Source organism: Mauremys reevesii, linkage group 22 (assembly GCF_016161935.1).
Source record: "Mauremys reevesii isolate NIE-2019 linkage group 22, ASM1616193v1, whole genome shotgun sequence".
Classification (NCBI taxonomy): domain Eukaryota; kingdom Metazoa; phylum Chordata; order Testudines; family Geoemydidae; genus Mauremys; species Mauremys reevesii.
In genome coordinates, this window is record NC_052644.1 from 21,696,968 (window position 1) to 21,722,291 (window position 25,324).

At 62.9% G+C, this 25,324-nt stretch overlaps 1 protein-coding gene and 2 pseudogenes across 3 annotated transcripts; all 3 read right to left on the reverse strand.

Annotated features, from left to right (window-relative positions):
- Window positions 1–1,881: 1,881 nt before the first annotated feature.
- LOC120388299 lies at window positions 1,882–4,517 on the reverse strand (annotated as a pseudogene).
- Window positions 4,518–8,682: 4,165 nt separating this feature from the next.
- Window positions 8,683–17,824, reverse strand: LOC120388304 (galactoside alpha-(1,2)-fucosyltransferase 2-like). 3 transcript variants are annotated; one of them, XM_039510076.1, is made up of 3 exons: window positions 16,758–17,008; window positions 11,982–12,217; window positions 8,683–10,570 (listed from the first exon to the last, which is right to left on the reverse strand). In XM_039510076.1, the coding sequence occupies exon 3, from the start codon at window positions 10,533–10,535 to the stop codon at window positions 9,549–9,551; it is 987 nt and encodes a 328-aa protein (XP_039366010.1). In that variant the 5' UTR covers window positions 10,536–10,570; window positions 11,982–12,217; window positions 16,758–17,008; the 3' UTR covers window positions 8,683–9,548. The 3 variants fall into 3 exon arrangements, with proteins under 3 accessions (XP_039366010.1, XP_039366011.1, XP_039366009.1); XM_039510077.1 differs by lacking the exon at window positions 16,758–17,008 and adding an exon at window positions 11,828–11,833 and having other exon boundaries at window positions 11,978–12,089; XM_039510075.1 differs by lacking the exons at window positions 11,982–12,217; window positions 16,758–17,008 and adding an exon at window positions 17,758–17,824.
- A 223-nt stretch (window positions 17,825–18,047) lies between these two features.
- LOC120388303 lies at window positions 18,048–21,110 on the reverse strand (annotated as a pseudogene).
- Between the last annotated feature and the right edge of the window lie 4,214 nt (window positions 21,111–25,324).

Here is a 25,324-nt window from a genome sequence, read left to right on the forward strand (position 1 = left end):
GACCTCCTGAGGTCCCTTCCAACCCTGATAGTCTAAGTGTAGAATGTGCTTTTGGCCGATTGAACGCGCGCTGGCGCAGTTCACTGACTCGGTGAGATCTCAGCACAACCAATATTTCAATTGTAATTGCTGCTTGTTGTGTGCTTCACAATCTCTGTGAGAGTAAGGGGGAGACGTTTATGGCGGGGTGGGAGGTTGAGGCAACTCACCTCGTGGCCAATTTCGCACAGCCAGACAACAGGGCGATTAGAAGAGCGCAGCAGCACACGCTGCACATCAGAGAAGCTTTGAAAGCCGGTTTCATGACTGGCCAGGGTACGGTGTGACAGTTGTGTTTGTTTCTCTTGAAGTTACCCGCCCCCTATATACAGGGAAAGGAAAGGAAATAAAGTCAAAATTGTTTAAAAACCGTTCTTTATTATTTGTTGCACAGCACGTTGAGAGAAATCAGAAGGTAGACCGGGGAGGGGGGTTGGGGGGGTACTGGGTTAGCGGGGTGGAGGAGGGAAGGACAAGTCCAGAAACCAAATCAAAAGTTTGCATCTGCCAGTTTTCTGCTGCTTGGGCGATCCTCTGGGGTTGAGTGTGTGGGTCTCCGTAACCTCCCGCTCGTGTTCTTGGGCGTCTGGGTGAGGAGGTGTGGAACTTGGGGAGGAGGGAGTTTGATTATACAGGGGCTGCAGCGCCAGTCTGGGGTCTTGCTGCCTTTCCCGCATTAGATCCACCAGAGAGTGCAGCAGGTCAGTTTGCTCCCCCATGAGCCTGACCATAGCGTCCTGCCTGCTCTCATCGCGCGCGTCCCTCCTCTCCTCGTGTCCCTGTCATGCTTTGCGGGACTCCGTTCGCCTCCCTGGCTTTTTGCTACGCTTGCCCGAGCGCCTTGATTTTTGTACGACGCGGCTCTGTGTCCCTGGAGTAGCCTCTTTCCGTCATGGCCCTGGAGACTTTAGCGCAGGTATTTGCGTTCCTTTTTTTGGAACGTAGCTCTGCCATAACAGACTCGGCTCCCCAGCATGCAATGAGATCCAGGACCTCCCGTTCGGACCATGCTGGAGCTCGTCTGCGAATCCGGGACTGCATGATCTCCTGGGATGGTGGACTCTGCATGGTCACCTGTGATGGTGGACTGTGCTGATGGTGACCAAACAGGAAATGAAATTCTAAAGTTCCCGGGGCTTTTCCCACCCACCTGGCTAGTGCATCGGAGTTGAGAGTGTGGTCCAGAGCGGTCACAAGGGAGCATTCTGGGATAGCTCCCAGAGGCCAATAATGTCGAATTGCATCCACAATGCCTTTAACCCAGGATTGCGATCTCGATTTAAGCACTACGCCACTTGCTGACTGGTGCAGCACGGGGTGTGTGTGAGCCCAGGGCTGGGGTGCCAGAGGGTGCAGGTTGCGGGGGAGAGAGCCCAGGGCTGGGGCAGTAGGGGGGTGCGGGAAGGGGGAGGCCAGAGCTGGGGTGGGAGGCAGCCAAATTTTATTTTGCTTGGGGCAGCAAAAAACCTAGAGCTGGCCCTGGCTCAGCAGGATGGTGTAAGGGACCCCAGGCTGGGGGAACAGGTGGGCTCAGTGGTGCCCCAGTACATCAGGTGCCACCTGTGGGGGGGACGACAACCCGTCACAGACCCCACTCACCTCCCGGAGTTGGACTAGAACCCAGGAGCCCTGGCTCCCAGCCCCCACTCTCCTCCGCTCTAACCATTCAGGACAGAGATGGTCCCATCACTCGAGACTCCCATGAGAAGTTGTCCAATGTAGGTCACTGGCTGCTCCGCGTGGGGCTCTGAACCCCACCAGCCCAGCTCCAATCTCCCCCGATCTCCCCAGCGCAGCCGGCATCAGCCAGGAGTCCCAGGTGCCCAGTCCTCCACCAACCAGCCGAGTCCTGGTGGGTGGATCCTGTTGGCAGCCTGTGGCCACTGGCTGAGCTCCTTTAGCCAGTCGTCCCACTGCGCAGCGGGGAGAGATCGGCGTCGATCCCGATCCACTCGGGCAGGAAGGCGGCCCAGGGCTTGAAGACCCGGAGGAAGGGAGAGTCGGGGAGGGTGTAGTTGGCCAAGTAGATGGTCTCCCCCCCCAGCCAGGTAACCGGCCCAGATGCCGAAGGTCCCGATGGTCATGATCGTGTGGTTGCAATGGGCCAAGAGAGCAAAGTCCCTCCCCGGCGACGACTCCTTCCCGTCCCCCGAGAAATACACGTCCCCCCGCGAGGCATCGATGTTCTCCCGGCACCACTCCATCCCGTTGCTGGTCACCACGAAGACCGGCTCCTGGTACTTGGCCCGGAAGTAGCCCATGGCCTTCTCCAGGTAGGCCTTGTCCGCCACCACCCCCTTCCAGAACGTGGGCATCTCGTGGACGTAGTCCCCCCTCCGGACGTGGATGCCCACGTAGGTCACGTTCCGGCGCTGCCCGCGCAGCCCAGCCAGGTACCGGTTGGCCTCCTCCTTCACGTGGTCGTGGAAGGAGAATTCCTGGAGGAGCTCCTGCCGGAGGTGGTGGTAGAAGGTCCAGGAGCAGGGGGTGCCCGTGAGCCAGACGTATTTCCCCTCGATGTGCCTGTACTCCTCCGACATCCAGTCATGGAGCTCATAGTCCTTCCACGGGATGTCCTGGACCATGTCGCTGGAGAGCACGGGCAGGGTGATGCGGAAGAGCGGCGCCAGCTGCTGGTGCATCTCCGGGAGGATGTAGGCCTGGCGCCCGTTCATCTTGGCCAGGGCGTAGAGGGTGGCGTATTCCCCCATCTGGTTCCCCAGGCGCCCGACGGAGTTCACGGTCCACATGCCGCGCTCCGTGGCGGGGGTTGTGGTGGGGGGCGTGGCTGGAGACCCCTTCGTTGTGTTCAGGGAGGGGAGACTCTGTCTTGTGGTGAGGAACCGGCTGTGTAGGTGCATGAGGAAGGAGAAGGTCATGATGGCCAGCAGGTAGAGGCTGAGCCAGCGGTGCTGCCAGAAGGGGACCCAGGAGTCCGGGGCAGTAATAGCTCCCAGCGGTGATGAGGAACGGAGATCCGAGCCTGGGGGAAGAGGGTGAATAGAAGGGAAAGGGGAGGAACAGAGGTGGGAGGAAAGGGGAGGATGGATGGGGTGGTTAGAGGAGAAGGGGAGGGCTCTTCCTGGCCCAGTGCCGTCTCGTCCCAACAGGCCTCTGGAAGCCAGCAGCCCCCCGCCCCCACGCTGCCCCCCCGCCCCAGCCCAGCCGCGGGGGCAGGTGACTCCAGCTCCAGCAGGACACGTGTTGTTGGGGGGGAGCAGAGCCACTGCTTGACCCCGGATCGGCCCCTTCAGCCACCATCCAACCCAGGGGCAGGCGAGAACAGTCAGAGCAACAGTGTCTCCCCCCCACTCCCCCCGCCTGCGCTGCGGGTGCCCCGCCGGCCGGCTCCGGAGCCCCCCCCCGGGGAGAGAACCCAGGAGGCCTGGCTCCCAGCCTGCCCCGTTCTCTAACCTCTAGTTCCCACTCCCCTCCCAGAGCCGGGGTGAGAACCCAGGAGTCCTGGTGAGCAGTGGTGGGGAACGGGGGGTCACTGGGGCAGGAGGGGGCTGCCATAGGTAACAGAGAGCACTGACTGTGAGGGGAGGGTGCCCTCTACCGAGCCCCCGCCCCACTTCCTGCAGCCCAGTGCCCCCTGGTGCTGGGGCAATGCCCTCTGGTTACCCATGAGCCCCCTCCCAGCACCTGAGCCGGTGGGGGGGGCACAGCCTGCACCCTGGGGGCATCCGGCGGGGGGGCACAGAGAGATGTGAGGGTCATAGGAATGGAAGGGGAGGGGGGGGATGTAGGAAGGGTGGAGATGGAGAGGGAGGGAACAGAGGAAGGGTGGAGATGGAGGAGGAGGAGGGGACGCAGGGAGGAAATGGAGGCAGAAGAGGTGGAAGGAAGTAGCCCCTGGCGGAGGAGTGTGGGGCCGGGTGGGATCTGGGGGCTGAGCCAGGGTGACGCCCCCTGCCCTCCCCATGGGCCTGCAGCCGAGGTCCCAGCCCTGGGTCCGTGGGCCCGGCTGCAAGATGCCTCTCGCCATCCCTGGACGGACGGTTTGGGGAAGTCGAGCCAGGCCAGCGCCAGCCCCGCCCAGTCCCACAGCGCTCAGAGCAGGGGCTGGGAGCCAGGACTCCTGGGTTCTCGCCCCTGTTCTGGCAATGGGGCGACTCCCCTTCACACTCACCAGCCGTCAGGCTCCAAGCCTCCTCCCCCAGCTCTCAGGGCCCCGGCCCCGTCCTCCCCTCACCCCCATCTCTGTTCCCCGGGTCAGGTTGCCCACTGCCGCGCGAGCGAGCTGCTCTGCAGCGGTGACATCCTGCCACAGCTTCCTGAGCCAGCGCCCGGGCCGGAGCTAGATGTGTGGAAATGTCACCACTGGTCGGGGGGGGGGGGTGTTACTCACCCCCATTCGCCGGGGGGGGTTCCTGATGCTTTTCGCAGCCCCGCTCAGTGCAGACAGGGGGTGTCCTGCGTCTCAACAGCATCCTGGCACCTCCAGGCCCCCCGACATTCAGACCCGGAGCTGCACAAGCGGGGACGCCCGGCTGACGCGTTTCCTGTCTGCAGCTGGGTTCCTGCGCCGGCTCCGGCGCGCCGGCTGCAGCCATTGGCCTCTCTCGGGCGAGTGGAGCCGGGACGTGTCTGGCCGCAAAAGAGGGACCAAAAGATGCGTCAGGATCTCTGGGCTCGCGCCGCTTCACGGCCGGGGTTCGGGCCCCAGGTGCTGCCCAGAGCACCAGACTCGCTAGCACCGCTGGCAGGGCTGGGCCCGGGGGGCGCTGGGCTGTGGGGAGCGGGGCGGGGGCTCAGCAGGGTGCACTGCTACAGTGGGTGCGGGGGGTCATCAGGGGGCACCCTCCTTTCCCACCAGGGCTGGGCTTTAGGGACCAGGGTAGGGGGGGTCCTGTCCCTCTGACCCCCATGAGCTGAGCTGCCTGGTTCTCAGCCCTCCCTGAGCACAGGCGTCTCTCTGCCCCTGCTTGGTGCTTGAAAAGGCTCAGAGAAAGCAGGAATGAGACATTGGAATTGGCTAAGGGTACGTCTACAGAACGAAATTAATCCAAACTTATTCCATGCGAATTTTCGGAAGCGATTTTGTACATTGGGTGTTGTGTGTCCCCACTAAAGCACGTGAATTCGGCGGGGTGCGTCCACACTACCGAGGCCAGCGTCGAATGGCGGCGCGGTGCATTGTGGGAAGCCATCCCAAAGTTCCCGCAGTCCCCGCCGCCCACCGGAATTGTGGGTGAAGCTCCCAGTGCATGATGGGGCAAAAACATTCTCGCGGGTGTTTCTGGGTGTGTGTCGTCACCCGCTCCTCCCTCCGGGAAAGCTACGGCGGACGCCATGCTGCCAGCGGACGGTGCAGTACGGTTCACCGCCTGTCTCCTGGTACCAAGAAAGCCGCGAGGACGTGCGAGGGGGATTCAGTCTACTCTTTTATCTAACCATTTCCTGCCTTTTCTCGGCTACCGTGAACCAAGCAGCACAGCTTCCGCCGCAGACTCTGCTCTCCCGCTCTTGCGTCGCTAGCTAATTTCTCCATGTTGTCGGTCCTGGGCTCCCGTGGAAGCTACAGAAGGCAACAATTCCCTGCTGTTTTTCGGCCATCGTGAACTGAGCCCACAGCTTCCGCCGCAAACTCTGCTCTCTCTAACCCTCGGTAGCTAACGTCTCCATGTTGGAAAAGAGGAGCCGAAGGGGGGATATGACAGAGGTCTCTAAAATCATGAGTGATGTGGAGAACGTGAAGAAGGAAAAGTTATTTACTGGTTCCCATAATACAAGAACTAGGGGCCACCAAATGAAATGAATGGGCAGCAGGTTTAAAACAAACGAAAGGAAGTTCTTCTTCACGCAGCGCACAGGCAGCCTGTGGAGCTCCTTGCCTGAGGAGGTTGTTAGGCTGGGACTGTAACAGGGTTTAAAAGGGAACTGGATAAATTCACGGAGGTTAAGTCCGTTAGTGGCTATTAGCCAGGACGGGTAAGGAATGGTGTCCCTGGCCTCTGTCAGATGGTGGAGATGGACGGCAGGAGAGAGATCACTTGATCATTGCCTGTTGGGTTCACTCCCTCTGGGGCACCTGGCATTGGCCACTGTGGGCAGACAGGACACTGGGCTGGATGGACCTTTGGTCTGACCCAGTACGGCCGTTCTGCTGTTCTTATGTTGTCGGTCCTGGGCTCCCGTGGAAGCTGCAGAAGACAACCATTTCCCGCCTTTTATCGGCCATCTTGAACCGAACAGCTCTCCTACGTTTCGCGCCCTTTTTCCAGGATTACCCGTGCAGGCGCCATTGCGCGGCAAGCATGGAGCCCGCTCAGATCTCCGCTGCAGTTTTCACCATTGTAAATCTGTCTGGGGATTGGTCCTACTTTGAGCAGGGGATTAGACTAGATGATCTCCTGAGGTCCCTTCCAACCCTGATAGTCTAAGTGTAGAATGTGCTTTTGGATGATTGAACGCGCGCTGGCGCAGTTCACTGACTCGGTGAGATCTCAGCACAACCAATATTTCAATTGTAATTGCTGCTTGTTGTGTGCTTCACAATCTCTGTGAGAGTAAGGGGGAGACGTTTATGGCGGGGTGGGAGGTTGAGGCAACTCACCTCGTGGCCAATTTCGCACAGCCAGACAACAGGGCGATTAGAAGAGCGCAGCAGCACACGCTGCACATCAGAGAAGCTTTGAAAGCCGGTTTCATGACTGGCCAGGTGCAGTGTGACAGTTGTGTTTGTTTCTCTTGAAGTTACCCGCCCCCTATATACAGGGAAAGGAAAGGAAATAAAGTCAAAATTGTTTAAAAACCGTTCTTTATTATTTGTTGCACAGCACGTTGAGAGAAATCAGAAGGTAGACCGGGGAGGGGGGTTGGGGGGGTACTGGGTTAGGGGGGTGGAGGAGGGAAGGACAAGTCCAGAAACCAAATCAAAAGTTTGCATCTGCCAGTTTTCTGCTGCTTGGGCGATCCTCTGGGGTTGAGTGTGTGGGTCTCCGTAACCTCCCGCTCGTGTTCTTGGGCGTCTGGGTGAGGAGGTGTGGAACTTGGGGAGGAGGGAGTTTGATTATACAGGGGCTGCAGCGCCAGTCTGGGGTCTTGCTGCCTTTCCCGCATTAGATCCACCAGAGAGTGCAGCAGGTCAGTTTGCTCCCCCATGAGCCTGACCATAGCGTCCTGCCTGCTCTCATCGCGCGCGTCCCTCCTCTCCTCGTGATCCTGTCATGCTTTGCGGGACTCCGTTCGCCTCCCTGGCTTTTTGCTACGCTTGCCCGAGCGCCTTGATTTTTGTACGACGCGGCTCTGTGTCTTTCCGTCATGGCCCTGGAGACTTTAGCGCAGTGTAATCGGTCGGTCGGGGCTCGACCCTCCAGCGGGCAGGAGGGGAGCCACACCGACTCACTTCTGTTCTCCCGCTAGTCTTTAGGGGTGACCGGGGACAACGTTAGACCTCCAGGCCTCCTGGTGCAGGGGCTGGCCAACAGCAGTTTAAATAGGCCCAGGCCCTCTAGAGCAGGGGCTGGGCAAATACCAGTACAATTAGACCCCGGCCCTCTGGAGCAGGGGCAGGGCAAACAATAGTCAAAGTAGGCCCAGGCCCTCTGGAGCAGGGGCTGGGCAAACAACAGTACAAATAGGCCCAGGCCCTCTGGAGCAGGGGCTGGGCAAATAGCAGTAGTCACAGTAGGCCCAGGCCCTCTGGAGCAAGGGCTGGGCAAACAATAGTCACAGTAGGCCCAGGCCCTCTGGAGCAGGGGCTGGGCAAACAATGAACACAGGGCTCAGGTCCTCAGGCAGGAGCTGAGCAAACCGTCGGTACGTCCAGACGTTTGGTTGGGGTGCAGGTGTGAGGGGGGAGACTGCCACCCGTGGGTAGGGTGGCAGGGGGGACACAGGCCCACCCACTCCACTGTGTCCCAGCCCGGGGCCCTAGCAGCGGCGTGGATCCGCTGCAGTCAGTGGGGATCCTGGCCGCAACACACTGACATGGGCACCTCAGTGCCCTCAGCCGGACAGGGGTCGGCTACCCCCGGGCTACACTCCATCTCCCCCTCAGGGCCTACCTCGTCAGTCGCACCCGGTTCAGGCCAGTCTGTCTGCATCGGCTCCGGTGGAGGGCTTGGCGGCAGGTCTGGCAGCTCCTCCGGGAAGTTGGGCCAGGACTGCTCGGGCGGCTCCTCTGGGTAACAGCAAGGCCGAGGGGGCTCCTCGTCGTAGCGGGCGCTCGGCAATCCTGGGGGCTCCTCCCAGTACCGGCTCCGGGTAGGCTCCGGTGGCTCCTCCTCGTAATGGGCGCGGGGAAGCTCCGGCCAGGCAGGGCAGCTACCTTGGGCCGAGGAGGGCTCCCACCCGGGAGCTCCCGCAGGCACGTCTGCTCTCGGCGGTGGCTGGCTCCTGACTGAGCTTGGGCGCGCTCCTTTTCTACTTCCTGCCCCGCCCCTTGACTTCCGGGGGGCGGGGACTGGGGGCGGAAGTTCCGCCCACTGAGGTGTTGGCAGGGCAGCTCCCTCTGTCGGGCAGGAGGGGAGCCACACCGACTCACTACACGCAGGTATTTGCGTTCCTTTTTTTGGAACGTCGTTCTGCCATAACAGACTCGGCTCCCCAGCATGCGATGAGATCCAGGACCTCCCGTTCGGACCATGCTGGAGCTCGTCTGCGAATCCGGGTCTGCGTGGTCACCTGTGATGGTGGACTCTGCATAGTCACCTGTGATGGTGGACTCTGCATAGTCACCTGTGATGGAGGACTGTGCTGATGGTGACCAAACAGGAAATGAAATTCTAAAGTTCCCGGAGCTTTTCCCGTCCACCTGGCTAGTGCATCGGAGTGGAGAGTGTGGTCCAGAGCGGTCACAAGGGAGCATTCTGGGATAGCTCCCGGAGGCCAATAATGTCGAAGTGCATCCACAATGCCTTTAACCCAGGATTGTGATCTCGATTTAAGCACTACGCCATTTGCTGACTGGTGCAGCATGGGGAGTGTGTGAGCCCAGGGCTGGGGGTGCCAGAGGGTGCAGGTTGCGGGGGAGAGAGCCCAGGGCTGGGGCAGTAGGGGGGTGCGGGAAGGGGGAGGCCAGAGCTGGGGTGGGAGGCAGCCAAATTTTATTTTGCTTGGGGCAGCAAAAAACCTAGAGCTGGCCCTGGCTCAGCAGGATGGTGTAAGGGACCCCAGGCTGGGGGAACAGGTGGGCTCAGTGGTGCCCCAGTACATCAGGTGCCACCTGTGGGGGGGACGACAACCCGTCACAGACCCCACTCACCTCCCGGAGCTGGACTAGAACCCAGGAGTCCTGGCTCCCAGCCCCCACTCTCCTCCGCTCTAACCATTCAAGACAGAGATGGTCCCATCACTCGAGACTCCCATGAGAAGTTGTCCAATGTAGGTCACTGGCTGCTCCGTATGGGGCTCTGAACCCCACCAGCCCAGCTCCAATCTCCCCCGATCTCCCCAGCTCAGCCGGCATCAGCCAGGGGTCCCAGGTGCCCAGTCCTCCGCCAACCAGCCAAGTCCTGGTGGGTGGATCCTGTTGGCAGCCTGTGGCCACTGGCTGAGCTCCTTTAGCCAGTCGTCCCACTGTGCAGCGGGGAGAGATCGGCGTCGATCCCGATCCACTCGGGCAGGAAAGCGGCCCAGGACTTGAATATCTCAAGGAAGGGAGAGTCGGGGAGGGTGTAGTTGGCCAAGTAGATGGTCTCCCCCCCAGCCAGGTAACCGGCCCAGATGCCGAAGGTCCCGATGGTCATGATCGTGTGGTTGCAATGGGCCAAGAGAGCAAAGTCCCTCCCCGGCGACGACTCCTTCCCGTCCCCCGAGAAATACACGTCCCCCCGCGAGGCGTCGATGTTCTCCTGGCACCACTCCATCCCGTTGCTGGTCACCACGAAGACCGGCTCCTGGTACTTGGCCCGGAAGTAGCCCATGGCCTTCTCCAGGTAGGCCTTGTCCGCCACCACCCCCTTCCATTTCTGGGGCATCACCCGGACGTAGTCACCCCTCCGGACGTGGACGCCCACGTAGGTCACGTTCCGGCGCTGCCCGCGCAGCCCGGCCAGGTACCGGTTGGCCTCCTCCTTGACATGGTCGTGGAAGGAGAATTCCTGGAGGATCTCCTGCCGGAGGTGGTGGTAGAAGGTCCAGGAGCAGGGGGTGCCCGTGAGCCAGACGTATTTCCCCTTGATGTGCCTGTAGTCCTCCGACATCCAGTCGTGGAGCCCATAGTTCCTCCATAGGATACTCCAAGCCCCGAATCTGGAGAGCACGGGCAGGGTGATGCGGAAGAGCGGCGCCAGCTGCTGGTGCATCTCCGGGAGGATGTAGGCCTGGCGCCCGTTCATCTTGGCCAGGGCGTAGAGGGTGGCGTATTCCCCCATCTGGTTCCCCAGGCGCCCGATGGAGTTCACGGTCCACATGCCGCGCTCCGTGGCATTCGGAGTGGGGAACCGGCTGCGTAGGTGGATGAGGAAGGAGAAGGTCATGATGGCCAGCAGGCCGAGGGTCAGCTTGAGGAGCGGCCGGAAGGAGACCCAGGAGTCCGAGGCAGTCATGGCTCCCAGCGGTGATGAGGGAAGGAGATCCCAGCCTGGGGGAGGGGAACAGGGATGGGAGGAAAGTGGGGTGATGGATGGGTGGGTGGTTAGAGGAGAAGGGGGAGGGGCTCTTCCTGGCCCAGTTACCTCTGTTCCCAAAAGGTCTCTGGCTGCCAGCAGCCCCCTGCCCCCACGCTGCCCCCCCGCCCCAGCCCAGCCGCGGGGGCAGGTGACCCCAGCTCCGGCAGGACGCGTGATGTCGGGGGGAGCAGAGCCACCGCTTGACCCCGGATCGGCCCCTTCAGCCACAATCCAACCCAGGGGCAGGCGAGAACAGTCAGAGCAACAGTGTCTCCCCCCCACTCCCCCTGTCAGCTCTGCTGGTGCCCCTCAGGCCTGATCCGCAGCCCCCCCTGCTGAGAGAACCCAGGAGTCCTGGCTCCCAGCCCCCCTCCCCCTCCCGCTCTAACCACTGGACCCCATTCCCCTCCCAGAGCCCAGGAGAGAACCCAGGAGTCCTGGTGAGCCGTGGTGGGTTAAGGTGGGGGGGTGTCACTGGGGCAGGAGGAGGCTGCCATGGGTAACAGAGAGCACTGACTGTGAGGGGAGGGTGCCCCCCACCGAGCCTTCCGCCCCACTTCCTGCAGCCCAGCGCCCCCTGGTGCTGGGGCAATGCCCTCTGGTTACCCATTGGCCCCCTCCCAGAACCTGAGCAGTTGCGGGGGGCACAGCCTGCACCCAGGGGGCATCAGGCGGGGGGGCACAGAGAGATGTGGGGTTGGAGGAATGGAAGGGTGGGGGAAGGGACGCAGGGAGGGTGGAGATGGAGGGGGAGGGGAGGGGATGCAGGGAGGGGTAAATGGCGGCAGAAGAGGCGGAAGGAATTAGCCCCCGACGGAGGAGTGTGGGGCCGGGTGGGAGGTTTCCGAGCCGAGGGGCAGGACAGGAGGGAAGCTGGGCTGGGCCGGGCCGGAGAGTCTGGGGTGCGGAGGGATCTGGGGGCTGAGCCAGGGTGACGCCCCCTGCCCTCCCCCCGGGCCTGCGGCCGAGGTCCCAGCCCTGGGTCCGTGGGCCCGGCTGCACCAGGCCTCTCGCCACCCCCAGACGGACGGTTTGGGGAAGTCGAGCCAGGCCAGCGCCAGCCCACGCCCCAGTCCCACAGCGCTCAGAGCAGGGGGGGGGCTGGGAGCCAGGACTCCTGGGTTCTTGCCCCAATTCCAGCAATGGGGCTACTCCCCTTCACACTCACCAGCCTTCAGGCTCCAAGCCTCCTCCCCCAGCTCTTGGGCCCCGGCCCCATCCTCCCCCACCACCATCTCTATTCCCCAGGTCAGGTCGCCCACTGCCGTGCGAGCGAGCTGCTCTGCAGGGGTGACATCCTGCCACAGCTTCCTGAGCCAGCGACTGGGCCGGAGCTAGATGTGTGGAAAAGTCACCAATGGTCGGGGGGGGGGTGTTACTCACCCCCATTCGCCAGGGGGGGTTCTTGATGCTTTTCGCAGCCCCGCTCAGTGCAGAGAGGGGGTGTCCCGCGTCCCAACAGCGTCCTGGCACCTCCAGACCCCCCAACATTCAGACCCGGAGCCGCACAAGCGGGGACGCCCGGCTGACACCTTTCCTGTCTGCAGTTGGGTTCCTGCGCCGGCTCCCAGCTGCAGCCATTGGCCTCTCTCCAGCGAGTGCAGCTGGGACGTGTCGGGCTGCGAAGGAGGAACGAAAAGATGCATGAGGATCTCTGGGCTCGCGCCGCTTCACGGCCAGGGTTCAGGCCTGTGATGGAGTAGGGGCTGTCTGTGTGGGGGATGGGGGAGCCGGGGAGGACTTTAGGTGATGGACAGAACCTGAGCCAGTAACCTGAGCTAGGCAGGGGGGAGGGGAGGTCAACACCTTGGCCCGGGAAGCTGGACAAAGGCAGGGAGCCGAGTGGAGAGGGGTGGGTCAGTTTCGGTTGGGGGCTGGGGGGTGCAGTGCAGGAATCCCAAGCTGGGAACTAAGCTCCCTGCACCCCCCAGAAGGACCAGATTGAGGGGTCCTGGCTGTGCCCACGAGCTCTGCTGTATCCTGTGTTCCTGTTGTCCAATAAACCTTCTGTTTTACTGGCTGGCTGAGAGTCGCTGTGAGTCCCAGGAAGAGGGGTGCAGGGCCAGACTCCCCCACACTCCATGACAACTGGTGGCAGAGGTGGGATCTACTGCACCCCGTGGACGGCGCTTCCTGCAGTAAGTGACTGGGGAGCAGTAAAACGAAGGGGCGATTGTAGGGGCGATTAACCCCTGGGAGAGTGTGACCCCCCATTAACACCTCCTTGGGCAAATGGGGGTGTACCCCCACATCCTTGGGGCCCTCCTTGGCCCCCCACTTCAGGTGCACCCTCGCCACAGGCACTTTGAATGGGGTCCCACTCACACCCCTCAGGGTCAGGTAGGTGTTGGGCACCATCCAATCTGGGGCCACCACCCCGGGCCAGGCCAGCGTCACCTCTGCGCCCATGTCCCAGTACCCAGTGACCTCCCTCCCGTCTACCTCCAGGGGATTCAGGCTACTCTTTTATCTAACCATTTCCTGCCTTTTCTCGGCTACTGTGAACCGAGCAGCACAGCTTCCGCCGCAGACTCTGCTCTCCCGCTCTTGCGTCGCTAGCTAATTTCTCCATGTTGTCGGTCCTGGGCTCCCGTGGAAGCTACAGAAGGCAACAATTCCCTGCCGTTTATCGGCCATCGTGAACTGAGCCCACACTGACTCCTGGCTGCTAGGAGCACGTGATCCCGGCCCCTGGTTCTGGACTCCATGATGGAATACCAGGATTTTTCCACTGTGGGGTGGGGGACAACACTGGAAAAAAGGATTCCCCCCCCCCCCCCATATGTCAATCCTATGTAAGGCAGGGGAGGGAGTTAATCTTGGTTCATTCTTCCCTGAATCCCCGCCCAGGCTGACTGCTGAGAACATCTAAGAACCAAAGACACAGGTGGGGCGAAGGTCTGAGGCCAGGCTGGGAAAGGTGCCTGCCCTGGGACAGGAATACCTGGAGTTTTAATCCGCAAGCAAGAGCAGTTTGCCTTCAAGAACCTCCGCGATCTGTCCAAGACGACGTTTAGGGGGAGAAAATTCCTGCTTGTAACAATTTCTTCAGTTAAGTTTCCGTGTTGGTTTTATTTGCTGGGTGATCTGCTTCCATCTGTTGGCCAACCCTTATCATCACCTAAAATCTATCCTGGGTCGTTTTTTCTTTTCCCTAAAACCAGCTTCTGGAATTCATAACTGGGGTGTGTGTGTGTGGGGGGGAGAAACGCTGGGCAGCTCTTCCGCCCCATGGCGGGAGGGGGCGACGTCCCGAGCTCGCGCCGGGCGGGTCTCTGTGCAGCGCCCGGCACCACAATTGGGGGTTTGCACCCCGGAGGGGGGGGCCCTGGAGTGCTGGGCTCTTCCCTGGCTGAAGCCTTCCCCCACAGAGCTGATCTCCGTGTCTGTCGTTCTGCGGCTGGGGGTGTCCCTACCTGCGTGTGCTGGAGGAGGTTTGAGGGCCAGGCTCAGCAGGACGGCGTAAGGGACCCCAGGCTGGGGGAACCGGTGGGCTCAGTGGTGCCCCAGTACATCAGGTGGCACCTGTGGGGGGGACGACCAGGGCCGGCTCTAGGTTTTTTGCCACCCCAAGAAAACAAAATTTTGGCTGCCCTCTGTGATGGAGTAGGGACGGTCTGTGTGGTTGGTAGGTGAGAGCCAGGTATGCAGCTGTAACATGAGCCTGGCCTGGGGGAGGGGAGGTCGTCACCTCTGCGCCTGTGTCCCAGTACCCAGTGACCTTCCTCCCATCCACCTCCAGGGGAACCAGGCACTGGTTCCGGAGGGGCAGCCCCGTGGCCACCCTGTAGCAGAACCTTGTGTCCGGAGCATCCAGCCCCCCAGAGGCGCTGACCTGGGGCCCTCCTCCCTCCTTCCCAGGTGGGACGCTGCCAGCCCCCCTCTCTTGGGCATGTTGCCCCTCCTCCGATTGGGTCTGTACCCAGTCAACCCTCTGCGGGTTGGGTCTGCTCGGTCTGTCTCTGAGCTTGGGGCACTGGGCCCGTATGTGGCCTTGCTGGCCACAGTGGAAGCAGCCCATGTCTCGTGGGTCTCCTCGAGCGGGTTGGGTGGACCTGACGCTGGACGTTCCCCTCTTGTGGGGGTTCTCCATAGGGCCCCGCTGGGAGGTCCCATGGTGACTCTCTCTCTGTGTTGAGGCAGGCCTGCTCCCTCGAGACTCCTCCCTGCCATCCCCCGCCCGACTGTCCATGTATTGGTCGGCCAGCCGGCCTGCATGCTGCGGGTTCTCCGCCCGGTCCATCAGCCACTGCTTCAGGTCAGCTGGGCACTGATCATACAGGTGCTCCAGTACGACTAGGTCAAGCAGGTCCTCTCTAGTTTGGGCCCCAGCCGTCCACTTGCGGGCGTACCCCTGCGCCCGGTTGACCAGTTGCAGGTATGTGACCTCCCGGGTCTTATGTTGACTCCGGAACCTCTTCCGGTACATCTCCGGGGTCAGCCCAAACTCGCGGAGCAGGGCCTCTTTGAACAGGTTGTAGTCCCGCGCCTCCTCCCCTCTCATTCGGCTGTACACCTCCACGGCGGTGGAGTCCAGTAAGGGGGTGAGAAACTGGATCCTGTCTGCAGGGTCAACCTGGTGCAGCTCGCAGGCGTTCTCAAAGGCCGTCAGGAAGGTGTCTATGTCCTCCCCCTCCTTCCGCCGGGCCAGGAAGTTCTTATCGAAGCTCTTTGTAGGCTTAGGTCCCCCCTCGCTCACCGCAGCCGGGGTCTTACTGTTGCTCAGCTGGGCCAGGGCCAGCTCATGTCTGCGCTGCTGCTCCTTCTCCCTCTCCTCGTATTTACGCTGGTTCTCCTTCTCCTCCAGCTCACGCTGGCTTTGTCTCTCCTCATATTCCCTCTGTTCCTTACGCTCCTCCAGCTCTCTCAGTTTTATCTCTCTCTCCAAGTCCAGCCGCCTGCGCTCCACGGAGGCCGAGCGTCGCCGGGACGATCCCCTGCTGGGGGGTGAGCTTCGCCGGGCCGATCCCCTGCTGGCCGGGGGGGGGTCACGGTGCCCTCGGTAGCCGGGCTCCTCCTCCCCCTCCCCCTAGGCCTAGGGGTGGGAGGTCTCGGGGAGCCCTCAGCGGCCGGCTGACCACTCCCAGCGGGGACAGACACTGGTGCCTGCGCTGCATCTGCCCGGCTGCTTCCCTCAGAGACAGGGATCGGTTCATTCCTGCGATCTCTCTCCTCCAGCCGGGCAATCAGCTGGGCCTTGGTGAGCTTCCCACAGTGCAGCCCCCTCCGCTGGCACAGCTCCACCAGCTCACACTTGCGCTGCTTGGCATACATCTTCCTGCTGGCCGCTCGCAGGCCGGGGTGCTCGCCGCTCCCCACAGGTTCCAGGGGGACCCCTAGTGTGCCAGTCCTTGAGGTCACCACCTCTTTGCCAGGGTCGAGCTGCAGACTCCTCCACCCCTGGAATCGCTCGCTGTGATCCCCCGGGGGACCCTGTTACTGCAAAGTCCTTCTCGCTGGTCACACTCTCCCAGGGGTTAATCGCCCCTTCGTTTTACTGCTCCCCAGTCACTTACTGCAGGAAGCGCCGTCCACGGGGTGCAGTCGATCCCACCGCTGCCACCAGTTGTCACGGAGTGTGGGGGAGTCCGGCCCTGCACCCCTTTTCCTGAACTCACAGTGACTCTCAGCCAGCCAGTAAAACAGAAGGTTTATTGGACAACAGGAACACAGGATACAGCCCAGCTCTCGTTCAGAGCCAGGACCCCTCGATCTGGCCTTTCTGGGGGGTTCAGGGTGCTTGGATCCCCGCCTAGGATCCCCTGAAAACCCTCCACCCAGCTCCCAAACTCCAGACTCACTTCACTCCACCCTCCCTTTGTCTAGCCCCAGCCAGAGGTGTCACCTCCCCTCCCCCAGCCAGGCTCATGTTACAGCTGCATACCTGGCTTTCACCTATCAACCACACAGAGACCGTCCCTGCTCTATCACACCCTCCCACCCCAGCCCTGGGCTCCACCCTGCCCACCAGTGCCCCCCACCACCACCACCACCGGGCTCTTTCTCCCCCCTACCCACACCCCAGCCGCCCCAGCACGGGGCTCCCCACCCCCAACCGTGGGATCCGCTACCAGCACACGGCAGCCGAGCCCTGGCCCAGCTGCGACTCCGTCCCCGTGCGGGTGGAGCTGCTGGGCGACGCGGAGCGGGAGGACTTACAGGTGGCGCAGCGGCTGCAGGGCAGCGCGGAGAACACGGCCCCTTCCCCGGGCGTTGCGGCGCTGCTGGTGGCCGAGGTGGCTCAGTTCGTGCTCACCGCCCTCACCCCCGACATGCAGGCGGCCGAGGACCTGGAGAGCCCCCCGGACCCGCTGCTCTTCACCCTCACCGCGCCCTGGCCCAGCCCTGGCGGGCGGGAAGGCGAGGATCTCCGGCTGCGGGGCTACCTGCTCAGCACCGACGAACCCAGCCGGCCGCTCACCTCCTCACACGCTCCGGGAGCCCCTCTCACTGGCGCAGCCCGGGCTCGGCTCCAGGGGACTCCGCTTCCCTCCCTCCCCGGCTCCTGACACAATCCAGGAGCCCCTCTCGCCACTGCAGCCCGGGCTCGGCTCCAGGGGACTCCGCTTCCCTCCCTCCCCGGCTCCTGACACAATCCAGGAGCCCCTCTCGCCGCTGCAGCCCGGGCTCGGCTCCAGGGGACTCCGCTTCCCTCCCTCCCCGGCTCCTGACACAATCCAGGAGCCCCTCTCGCCGCTGCAGCCCGGGCTCGGCTCCAGGGGACCCCGCTTCCCTCCCTCGCCCTGGCAGCGCCCGAGCCGGGATCTGCGCCACCTGCCCAGCCCACTCGGGCGGGGAAAGGCGGTGCCGCCCTGGGGAGACTCAGAGCAGCAGCAGGACCCCTCCCCTCCCTGCATCGCAGACCCCGCTTCCCTCCCTCCCCGGCTAGAATACGCTCCGGGAGCCCCTCTCGCCGCCGCAGCCTGGACCCTGGAGCCGAGCGCAGGCTGCGGCAGCAGCAAGAGGGGCTCCCGGAGCGTGTGAGGAGCCGGGGAGGGAGGGAAGTGGGGCCTGGGGTGCAGGGAGGGCTCGAGGACCTGGCTCAGCAGGATGGCGCAAGGGAGCCCAGGCTGGGGGAACAGGTGGGCTCAGTGGTGCCCCAGTACATCAGGTGGCACCTGTGGGGGGGGGACAACAACCCGTCACAGACCCCACTCACCTCCCGGAGCTGGACTAGAACCCAGGTGTCCTGGCTCCCAGCCCCCGCTCCCCTCTGCTCTAACCATTCAACAGACCGAGACGGTCCCATCACTCGAGACTCCCATGAGAAGTTGTCCGATGTAGGTCACTGGCTGCTCCGTGTGGGGCTCTGAACCCCACCAGCCCAGCTCCAATCTCCCCCGATCTCCCCAGCTCAGCCGGCATCAGCCAGGGGTCCCAGGTGCCCAGTCCTCCGCCAACCAGCCAAGTCCTGGTGGGTGGATCCTGTTGGCAACCTGTGAACACCGGCTGAGCTCCTTTAGCCAGTCGTCCCACTGCGCAGCGGGGAGAGATCGGCGTCGATCCCGATCCACTCGGGCAGGAAGGAGGCCGCAGGCTTGAAGATCTTGAGGAAGGGAGAGTCGGGGAGGGTGTAGTTGGCCAAGTAGATGGTCTCCCCCCCAGCCAAGTAACCAGCCCAGATGCCGAAGCTCCCGATGGTCATGATCGTGTGGTTGCAATGAGCCAAGAGAGCAAAGTCCCTCCCCGGCGACGACTCCTTCCCGTCCCCCGAGAAATACACGTCCCCCCGCGAGGTGTCAATGTTCTCCCGGCACCACTCCATCCCGTTGCTGGTCACCACGAAGACCGGCTCCTGGTACTTGGCCCGGAAGTAGCCCATGGCCTTCTCCAGGTAGGCCTTGTCCGCCACCACCCCCTTCCAGACCTGGGGCATCACCTGGACGTAGTCCCCCCTCCGGACGTGGACGCCCACGTAGGTCACGTTCCGGCGCTGCCCACGCAGCCCGGCCAGGTACCGGTTGGCCTCCTCCTTGACGTGGTTGTGGAAGGAGAATTCCTGGAGGATCTCCTGCCGGAGGTGGTGGTAGAAGGTCCAGGAGCAGGGGGTGCCCGTGAGCCAGACGTATTTCCCCTTGATGTGCCTGTACTCCTCCGACATCCAGTCATGGAGCCCGTAGTGCCTCCATAGGATACTCCAAGCCCCGAATCTGGAGAGCACGGGCAGGGTGATGCGGAAGAGCGGCGCCAGCTGCTGGTGCATCTCCGGGAGGATGTAGGCCTGGCGCCCGTTCATCTTGGCCAGGGCGTAGAGGGTGGCGTATTCCCCCATCTGGTTCCCCAGGCGCCCGGCGGAGTTCACGGTCCACATGCCGCGCTCCGTGGCATTCGGAGTGGGGAACCGGGTGCTTAGGTGGATGAGGAAGGAGAAGGTCATGATGGCCAGCAGGCCGAGGGTCAGCTTGAGGAGCGGCTGGAAGGAGACCCAGGAGTCCGGGGCAGTCATGGCTCCCAGCGGTGATGAGGGAAGGAGATCCCAGCCTGGGGGAGGGGAACAGGGGTGGGAGGAAAGGGGGGAGGATGGATGGGGGGGTGGTTAGAGGAGAAGGGGGAGGGGCTCTTCCTGACCCAGTTACCTCTGTTCCCAAAAGGCCTCTGGCTGTCAGTAGCCCCCTGCCCCCAAGCTGCCCCCCCGCCCCAGCCCAGCCGCGGGGGCAGGTGACCCCAGCTCCGGCAGGACGCGTGATGTCGGGGGGAGCAGAGCCACCGCTTGACCCCGGATCGGCCCCTTCAGCCACAATCCAACCCAGGGGCAGGCGAGAACAGTCAGAGCAACAGTTTTTCCCCCCCGCTCCCCCCGCCTGCTCTGCTGGTGCCCCTCAGGCCTGATCCGCAGCCCCCCTGCTGAGAGAGAACCCAGGAGTCCTGGTTCCCAGCCCCCCCTCCCCCGCTCTAACCACTGGACCCCACTCTGCTCCCAGAGCCGGGGAGAGAACCCAGGAGTCCTGGTGAGCCGTGGTGGGTTAAGGGGGGGTCACTGGGGCAGGAGGAGGCTGCCATGGGTAACAGAGAGCACTGACTGTGAGGGGAGGGTGCCCCCTACCGAGCCCCCTGCCCCACTCCCTGCAGCCCAGTGCCCCCTGGGGCCGGGGGGGGGGGCAGGGGACGTGTCCTCTGGTTACCTAGAATTGCTGAGTTCTACCCATTGGCCCCTGCCCAGAACCCGACCGGTCGGGGGGGTCACAGCCGGCACCCAGGGGGCATCAGGCAGGGGGGGCACAGAGATGTGGGGTCAGAGGAACGGAAGGGTGGGGGAGGGTGTGAAGAAGTAGGAAGCAGAGACTGTCTGTGTGGGGGAGGGGAGAGCCAGAGGTTTAGGTGAGATGCAGGAATTCAAACTGTGAGCTGAGCTTGGCCTGGGGGAGGGGAGGAGACACCTCTGGCCAGGGGAGACAAAGGAAGGAGGCGGAGGAGAGAGGAGGGGCCGGAGAGGACGGGGAGACGAAAGTGGGCTGGAGAAGAGAGGGGAGTCAGGAGACCGAGCTCTGATCCCCGGGGGGGGGGCTGTGAGGCCCCCCAAGATGGACCGAACCGGGGGGATCTGGTTATCTGTGCCTGCAAGACCTGTGTTGGACTGTGTTCCTGTCGTCTAAATAAACCTTCTGCTTTACTGGATGGCTGAGAGTCCTGGTGAATCGTAGGGAGCACGGGGGGGAAGGCCCTGGGCCCCCCACACTCCGTGACAGAGGGGATGTAGGGAGGGTGGAGATTGGGGAGGGGAGGGAACAGAGGAAGGGTGGAGATGGAGGGGGACGCAGGGAGGGGAGGGCAAATGGGGGAGGGGACGCAGAGAGGGGGAAACAGAGGCAGAAGAGGCGGAAGGAAGTAGCCCCTGGCGGAGGAGTGTGGGGCCGGGTGGGAGGTTTCCGAGCCGAGGGGCAGGACAGGAGTGAAGCTGGGCCAGGCCGGACCGGGGAGTCTGGGGTGCGGAGGGATCTGGGGGCTGAGCCAGGGTGATGCCCCCTGCCCTCCCCCCGGGCCTGCGGCCGAGGTCCCAGCCCGGGGTCCGTGGGCCCGGCTGCACCAGGCCTCTCGCCATCCCCAGACGGACGGTTTGGGAAGTCGAGGCAGGCCAGCGCCAGCCCATACCCCGGTTCCACAGCGCTCAGAGCAGGGGGGGCTGGGAGCCAGGATTCCTGGGTTCTCGCCCCGGTTCTGGCAATGGAGCGACTCCTCTTCATACCGGCTGGGCTCCAACCCTCCTCCCCCCAGCTCTCAGGGCCCCGTCTCCATCCTCCCCCCACCCTCGTCTCTGTTCCCCAGGTCAGGTCACCCGCTGCCGTGCGAGCGAGCTGCTCTGCAGGGGTGACATCCTGCCACAGCTTCCTGAGCCAGCGCCCGGGCCAGAGCTAGATGTGTGGAAGTGTCACCACTGGTCGGGGGGTGTTACTCACCCCCATTCACCGAGGGGGTTTCTTGATGCTTTTTGGAGCCCCGCTCAGTGCAGACAGGGGGTGTCCCGCGTCCCAACAGCGTCCTGGCATCTCCAGGTCCCCCGACATTCAGACCCGGAGCTGCACAAGCGGGGACGCCCAGCTGACGCGTTTCCTGTCTGCAGCTGGGTTCCTCCACCGGCTCCCGGCTGCAGCCATTGGCCTCTCTCGAGCGAGTGCAGCTGGGACGTGTCAGGATCTCTGGGCTCGCGCCGCTTCACGGCCGGGGTTCGGGCCCCAGGTCCTGCCCTGGGCCCAGAGCGCCAGACTTGATAGCACCGCTGGCAGGGCTGGCCCCAGGGGGCACAGGGCTGTGGGGAGCAGAGCGGGGGCTCAGCAGGGGGCGCTGGGCTGTGGGGAGCAGGGCAGGGGGGTCAGCAGGGGGCGCTGGGCTGCGGGGAGCAGAGCGGGGAGCTCGGCAGGGGGCGCTGGGTTGCGGGGAGCAGGGCAGGGGGGTCAGCAGGGGGCGCTGGGCTGTGGGGAGCAGGGCGGGGGGCTCGGCAGGGGGCACAGGGCTGTGGGGAGCAGGGCAGGGGGGGTCAGCAGAGGGTGCTGGGCTGTGGGGAGCAGGGCGGGGGGCTCGGCAGGGGGCATAGGGCTGTGGGGAGCAGGGCAGGGGTCAGCGGGGGGCACAGGGCTGTGGGGAGCAGGGCGGGGGCTCGGCAGGGGGCGCTGGGCTGTGGGGAGCAGGGCAGGGGGGTCAGCAGGGGGTGCTGGGCTGTGGGGAGCAGGGCAGTGGGGACCGCAGCTGGAGCGCGGCGCCGGGGAGCAGGGCGGGGGGCTCAGCAGGGGGCGCTGGGCTGCGGGGAGCAGGGTGGGGGCTCAGCAGGGGCGCTGGGCTGTGGGAGCAGGGCAGGGGTCAGCAGAGGTGCTGGGCTGTGGGGAGCAGGGCGGGGGGCTCGGCAGGGGGCATTGGGCTGTGGGGAGCAGGGCGGGGGGCTCGGCAGGGGCGCTGGGCTGTGGGGAGCAGGGCAGGGGTCAGCAGGGGGCGCTGGGCTGTGGGAGCAGGGCAGGGGTCAGCAGGGGTGCTGGGCTGCGGGAGCAGAGCAGGAAGCTCGGCAGGGGCGCTGGGTTGCGGGAGCAGGGCAGGGGGCCAGCAGGGGCGCTGGGCGGGGGGGAGCAGGGCCGGGGGGTCAGCAGGGGGCGCTGGGCTGCGGGAGCAGAGCGGGAGCTCGGCAGGGGCGCTGGGTTGCGGGAGCGGGGTGGGGCTCAGCAGGGGCGCTGGGCTGTGGGAGCAGGGCAGGGGTCAGCAGGGGTGCTGGGCTGTGGGGAGCAGGGCAGGGGTCAGCAGGGGGTGCTGGGCTGCGGGGAGCAGAGCGGGGAGCTCGGCGGGGGCGCTGGGTTGCGGGGAGCGGGGTGGGGGGCTCAGCAGGGGGCGCTGGGCTGTGGGGAGCAGGGCAGGGGGGTCAGCAGGGGGTGCTGGGCTGTGGGGAGCAGAGCGGGGGGCTTGGCAGGGGTGTTGGGCTCAGCAGGGGGCACTGTCCTGCAGGAAGCAGGGGGTCAGCAGGGGGCGCGCTCCTCTGCCACCAGGGCTGGGCTTTAGGGACCTGGCTGGGGGGAGGGGGTTCTGTCCCTCTGACCCCATGAACTGAGCTGCCTGGTTCTCAGCCCTCCCCGACCACAGGCCTCTCTCTGCCCCTACTTGGTGCTTTAAAAGGTCAATTTCTCAAAATGTGAAATAATTATGAACCAGATCAGCTGGGAGGGAGAAATAAATCAGAAAAAACAGGAATGACAGATCGGATTTGTCTAAGAACACTTTCCTAGATCCTCAAAAAACAGGCCATACTGGTGACAAACTGAACTGGTTTAGAGGGGACACTGAGGCAGCTATAAAAAAAGAGCAAATTGGAAGTAAGGGGAAACTAATAGTAATGAATATCAGAAGCGAAGAATTGTAGAAAATTGATAAGGGAAGCCATGGGACACAAGGAGAACTCTATAGCCACCAGAGTTAAGGACAATAAGGAGCGTTTTAAGTATCCTAGGAACAAAAAGAACCCTGCTAATGGTGTCGGTCCATTACTAGATGGAAATGCCTGTCTGTCCGTGACAACGTGCAAGGCAGCATGGGAGCAATGGCTGCTCTACCTGTAAAGACCTGCGTCATGACTCGCCCATGTGACTCCAAACTCCATCTTGCAGCTGTGATTTTCCACAGTAAGCACAAAGGGGGGGGGGTCCTTCCACATGGCAGGGGATATAAAAGGCCCTGGAATCCCCTCCATCTTGTCTTCACTCCTGCTTCTGATCTCCGGAGGAACTTTGCTACAAACTGAAGCTCTGAACAAAGGACTGAACGCCCCATCCAACCTGGGATGTTTGTACTCCAGAGACTTGAGGGGTTTGGATCAGCTGTAATCCCATCAAGCCTGGAACAAGCTTGAACTAAGAACTTTGCAATTGTTGGATGGTTTTGATCATGTAACCAATCTGAGCTCTCATCTATGCCGTACATCTTTCTTTTTCTGAATAAACCTTTACATTTTTTATTCTAAAGGATTGGCAACAGCGTGGTTTGTGGGTAAGATCTGACTTGTCCATTGCCCTGGGTTTGGGGCTTGGTCCTTTGGGATCGGGAGAGACGTTTTTCTTTTACTGGGGCGTTGGTTTTCAGAACCGTTCGTCCCCGTAAGGAGCGGTGCTGGTGGTGATACAAGGGAACTGGAGCGTCTGAGGGAATTGCTTCTGGTTAGCCAGTGGGATGAGACCAAAGTCCTCTCTGACTGGCTGGTTTGTTTTGCCTTAATAGGAAAGGAACGTGAGCTTCAGGCCGTGACTGTGCTGCTCGAAACAATTTGACTTGAATTTCCCAGAATCTCAGGGCTGGAAGGGACCTCAGGAGGGATCTAGTCCAACCCCCTGCTCAAAGCAGGACCAATCCCCAGACAGATTTTTACCCCAGTTCCCTAAATGGCCCCCTCAGGGATTGAACTCACAGCCCTCGGTTTAGCAGGCCGATGCGCAAACCGCTGAGCTCTCCCTCCGCTTACTCATTGAGACTCTCGGTTGTGTCCTGTCAGAAGCCGCTTTGTTACACCGTCGCAACTGTTTAGCGGCAGATTCTCCGCCGGCTGGGCTGGTTTTGCGCAAGAAATCACACGGGGCAGTGCTGGGGCCTAGAACCGTGTTTCTTGAACGCAGCCACCACCGTGTCCAAGGCCTGGGAGGGGGAGCGGAGCAGCGGCCCCCTCCCTGCAGCGCCCGGCTGTTGCCGCAGAATAGCTGGTCCCAAGGGCGGTGAGATGCCCCGCGCCCGTGTTTGTGCTGACGGGCCGCGGGAGGCAGGGACAGAGCCGGGTCCGGCCTTCCCCCCGTCTGGAGCCTCGCTCACTGTTTACAGTTCCTGTAGCTACCGGAGCTCGACAGCTCTGGGTTAGGCGCTCCAGACGGTCCCGTCTGGCTTTGGAATATATTAATTCAACCCCACTTCCCTCCCAGAGCTGGGGAGAGAACCCAGGAGTCCTGGCTCCCAACTCCCCCTGCTCTAACCACTAGACCCCACTCCCCTCCCCGAGCTGGGGAGAGAACCCAGGAGTCCTGGCTCCCAGCCTCCCCTGCTCTAACCACTAGACCCCACTCCCCTCCCCGAGCTGGGGAGAGAACCCAGGAGTCCTGGCTCCCAGCCTCCCCTACTCTAACCACTAGACCCCACTCCCCTCCCCGAGCTGGGGAGAGAACCCAGGTGTCCTGGCTCCCAGCCGCCCCTGCTCTAACCACTAGACCCCACTCCCCTCCCAGAGTTGGGGAGAGAACCCAGGAGTCCTGGCTCCCAGCTCCCCCTGCTCTAACCACTAGACCCCACTCCCCCCCCCCAGAGTTGGGGAGAGAACTCAGGAGTCCTGGCTCCCAACCCCCCCACTCTAATCACTAGACCCCTCTCCCCTCCCCGAGCTGGGGAGAGAACCCAGGAGTCCTGGCTCCCAGCCTCCCCTGCTCTAACCACTAGACCCCACTCCCCTCCCCGAGTTGGGGAAAGAACCCAGGTGTCCTGGCTCCCAGCCGCCCCTGCTCTAACCACTAGACCCCACTCCCCTCCCAGAGTTGGGGAGAGAACCCAGGAGTCCTGGCTCCCAGCTCCCCCTGCTCTAACCACTAGACCCCACTCCCCTCCCAGAGTTGGGGAGAGAACCCTGGAGTCCTGGCTCCCAACCCCCCCCCCACTCTAATCACTAGACCCCTCTCCCCTCCCAGAGCTGGGAGAGAACCCAGGAGTCCTGGGTCTCAGCCCCCCCTGCTCTAACTGTAGTAGTAGGATTTTATGTTTGTATTTTGTATAACTCAGAATGAAGG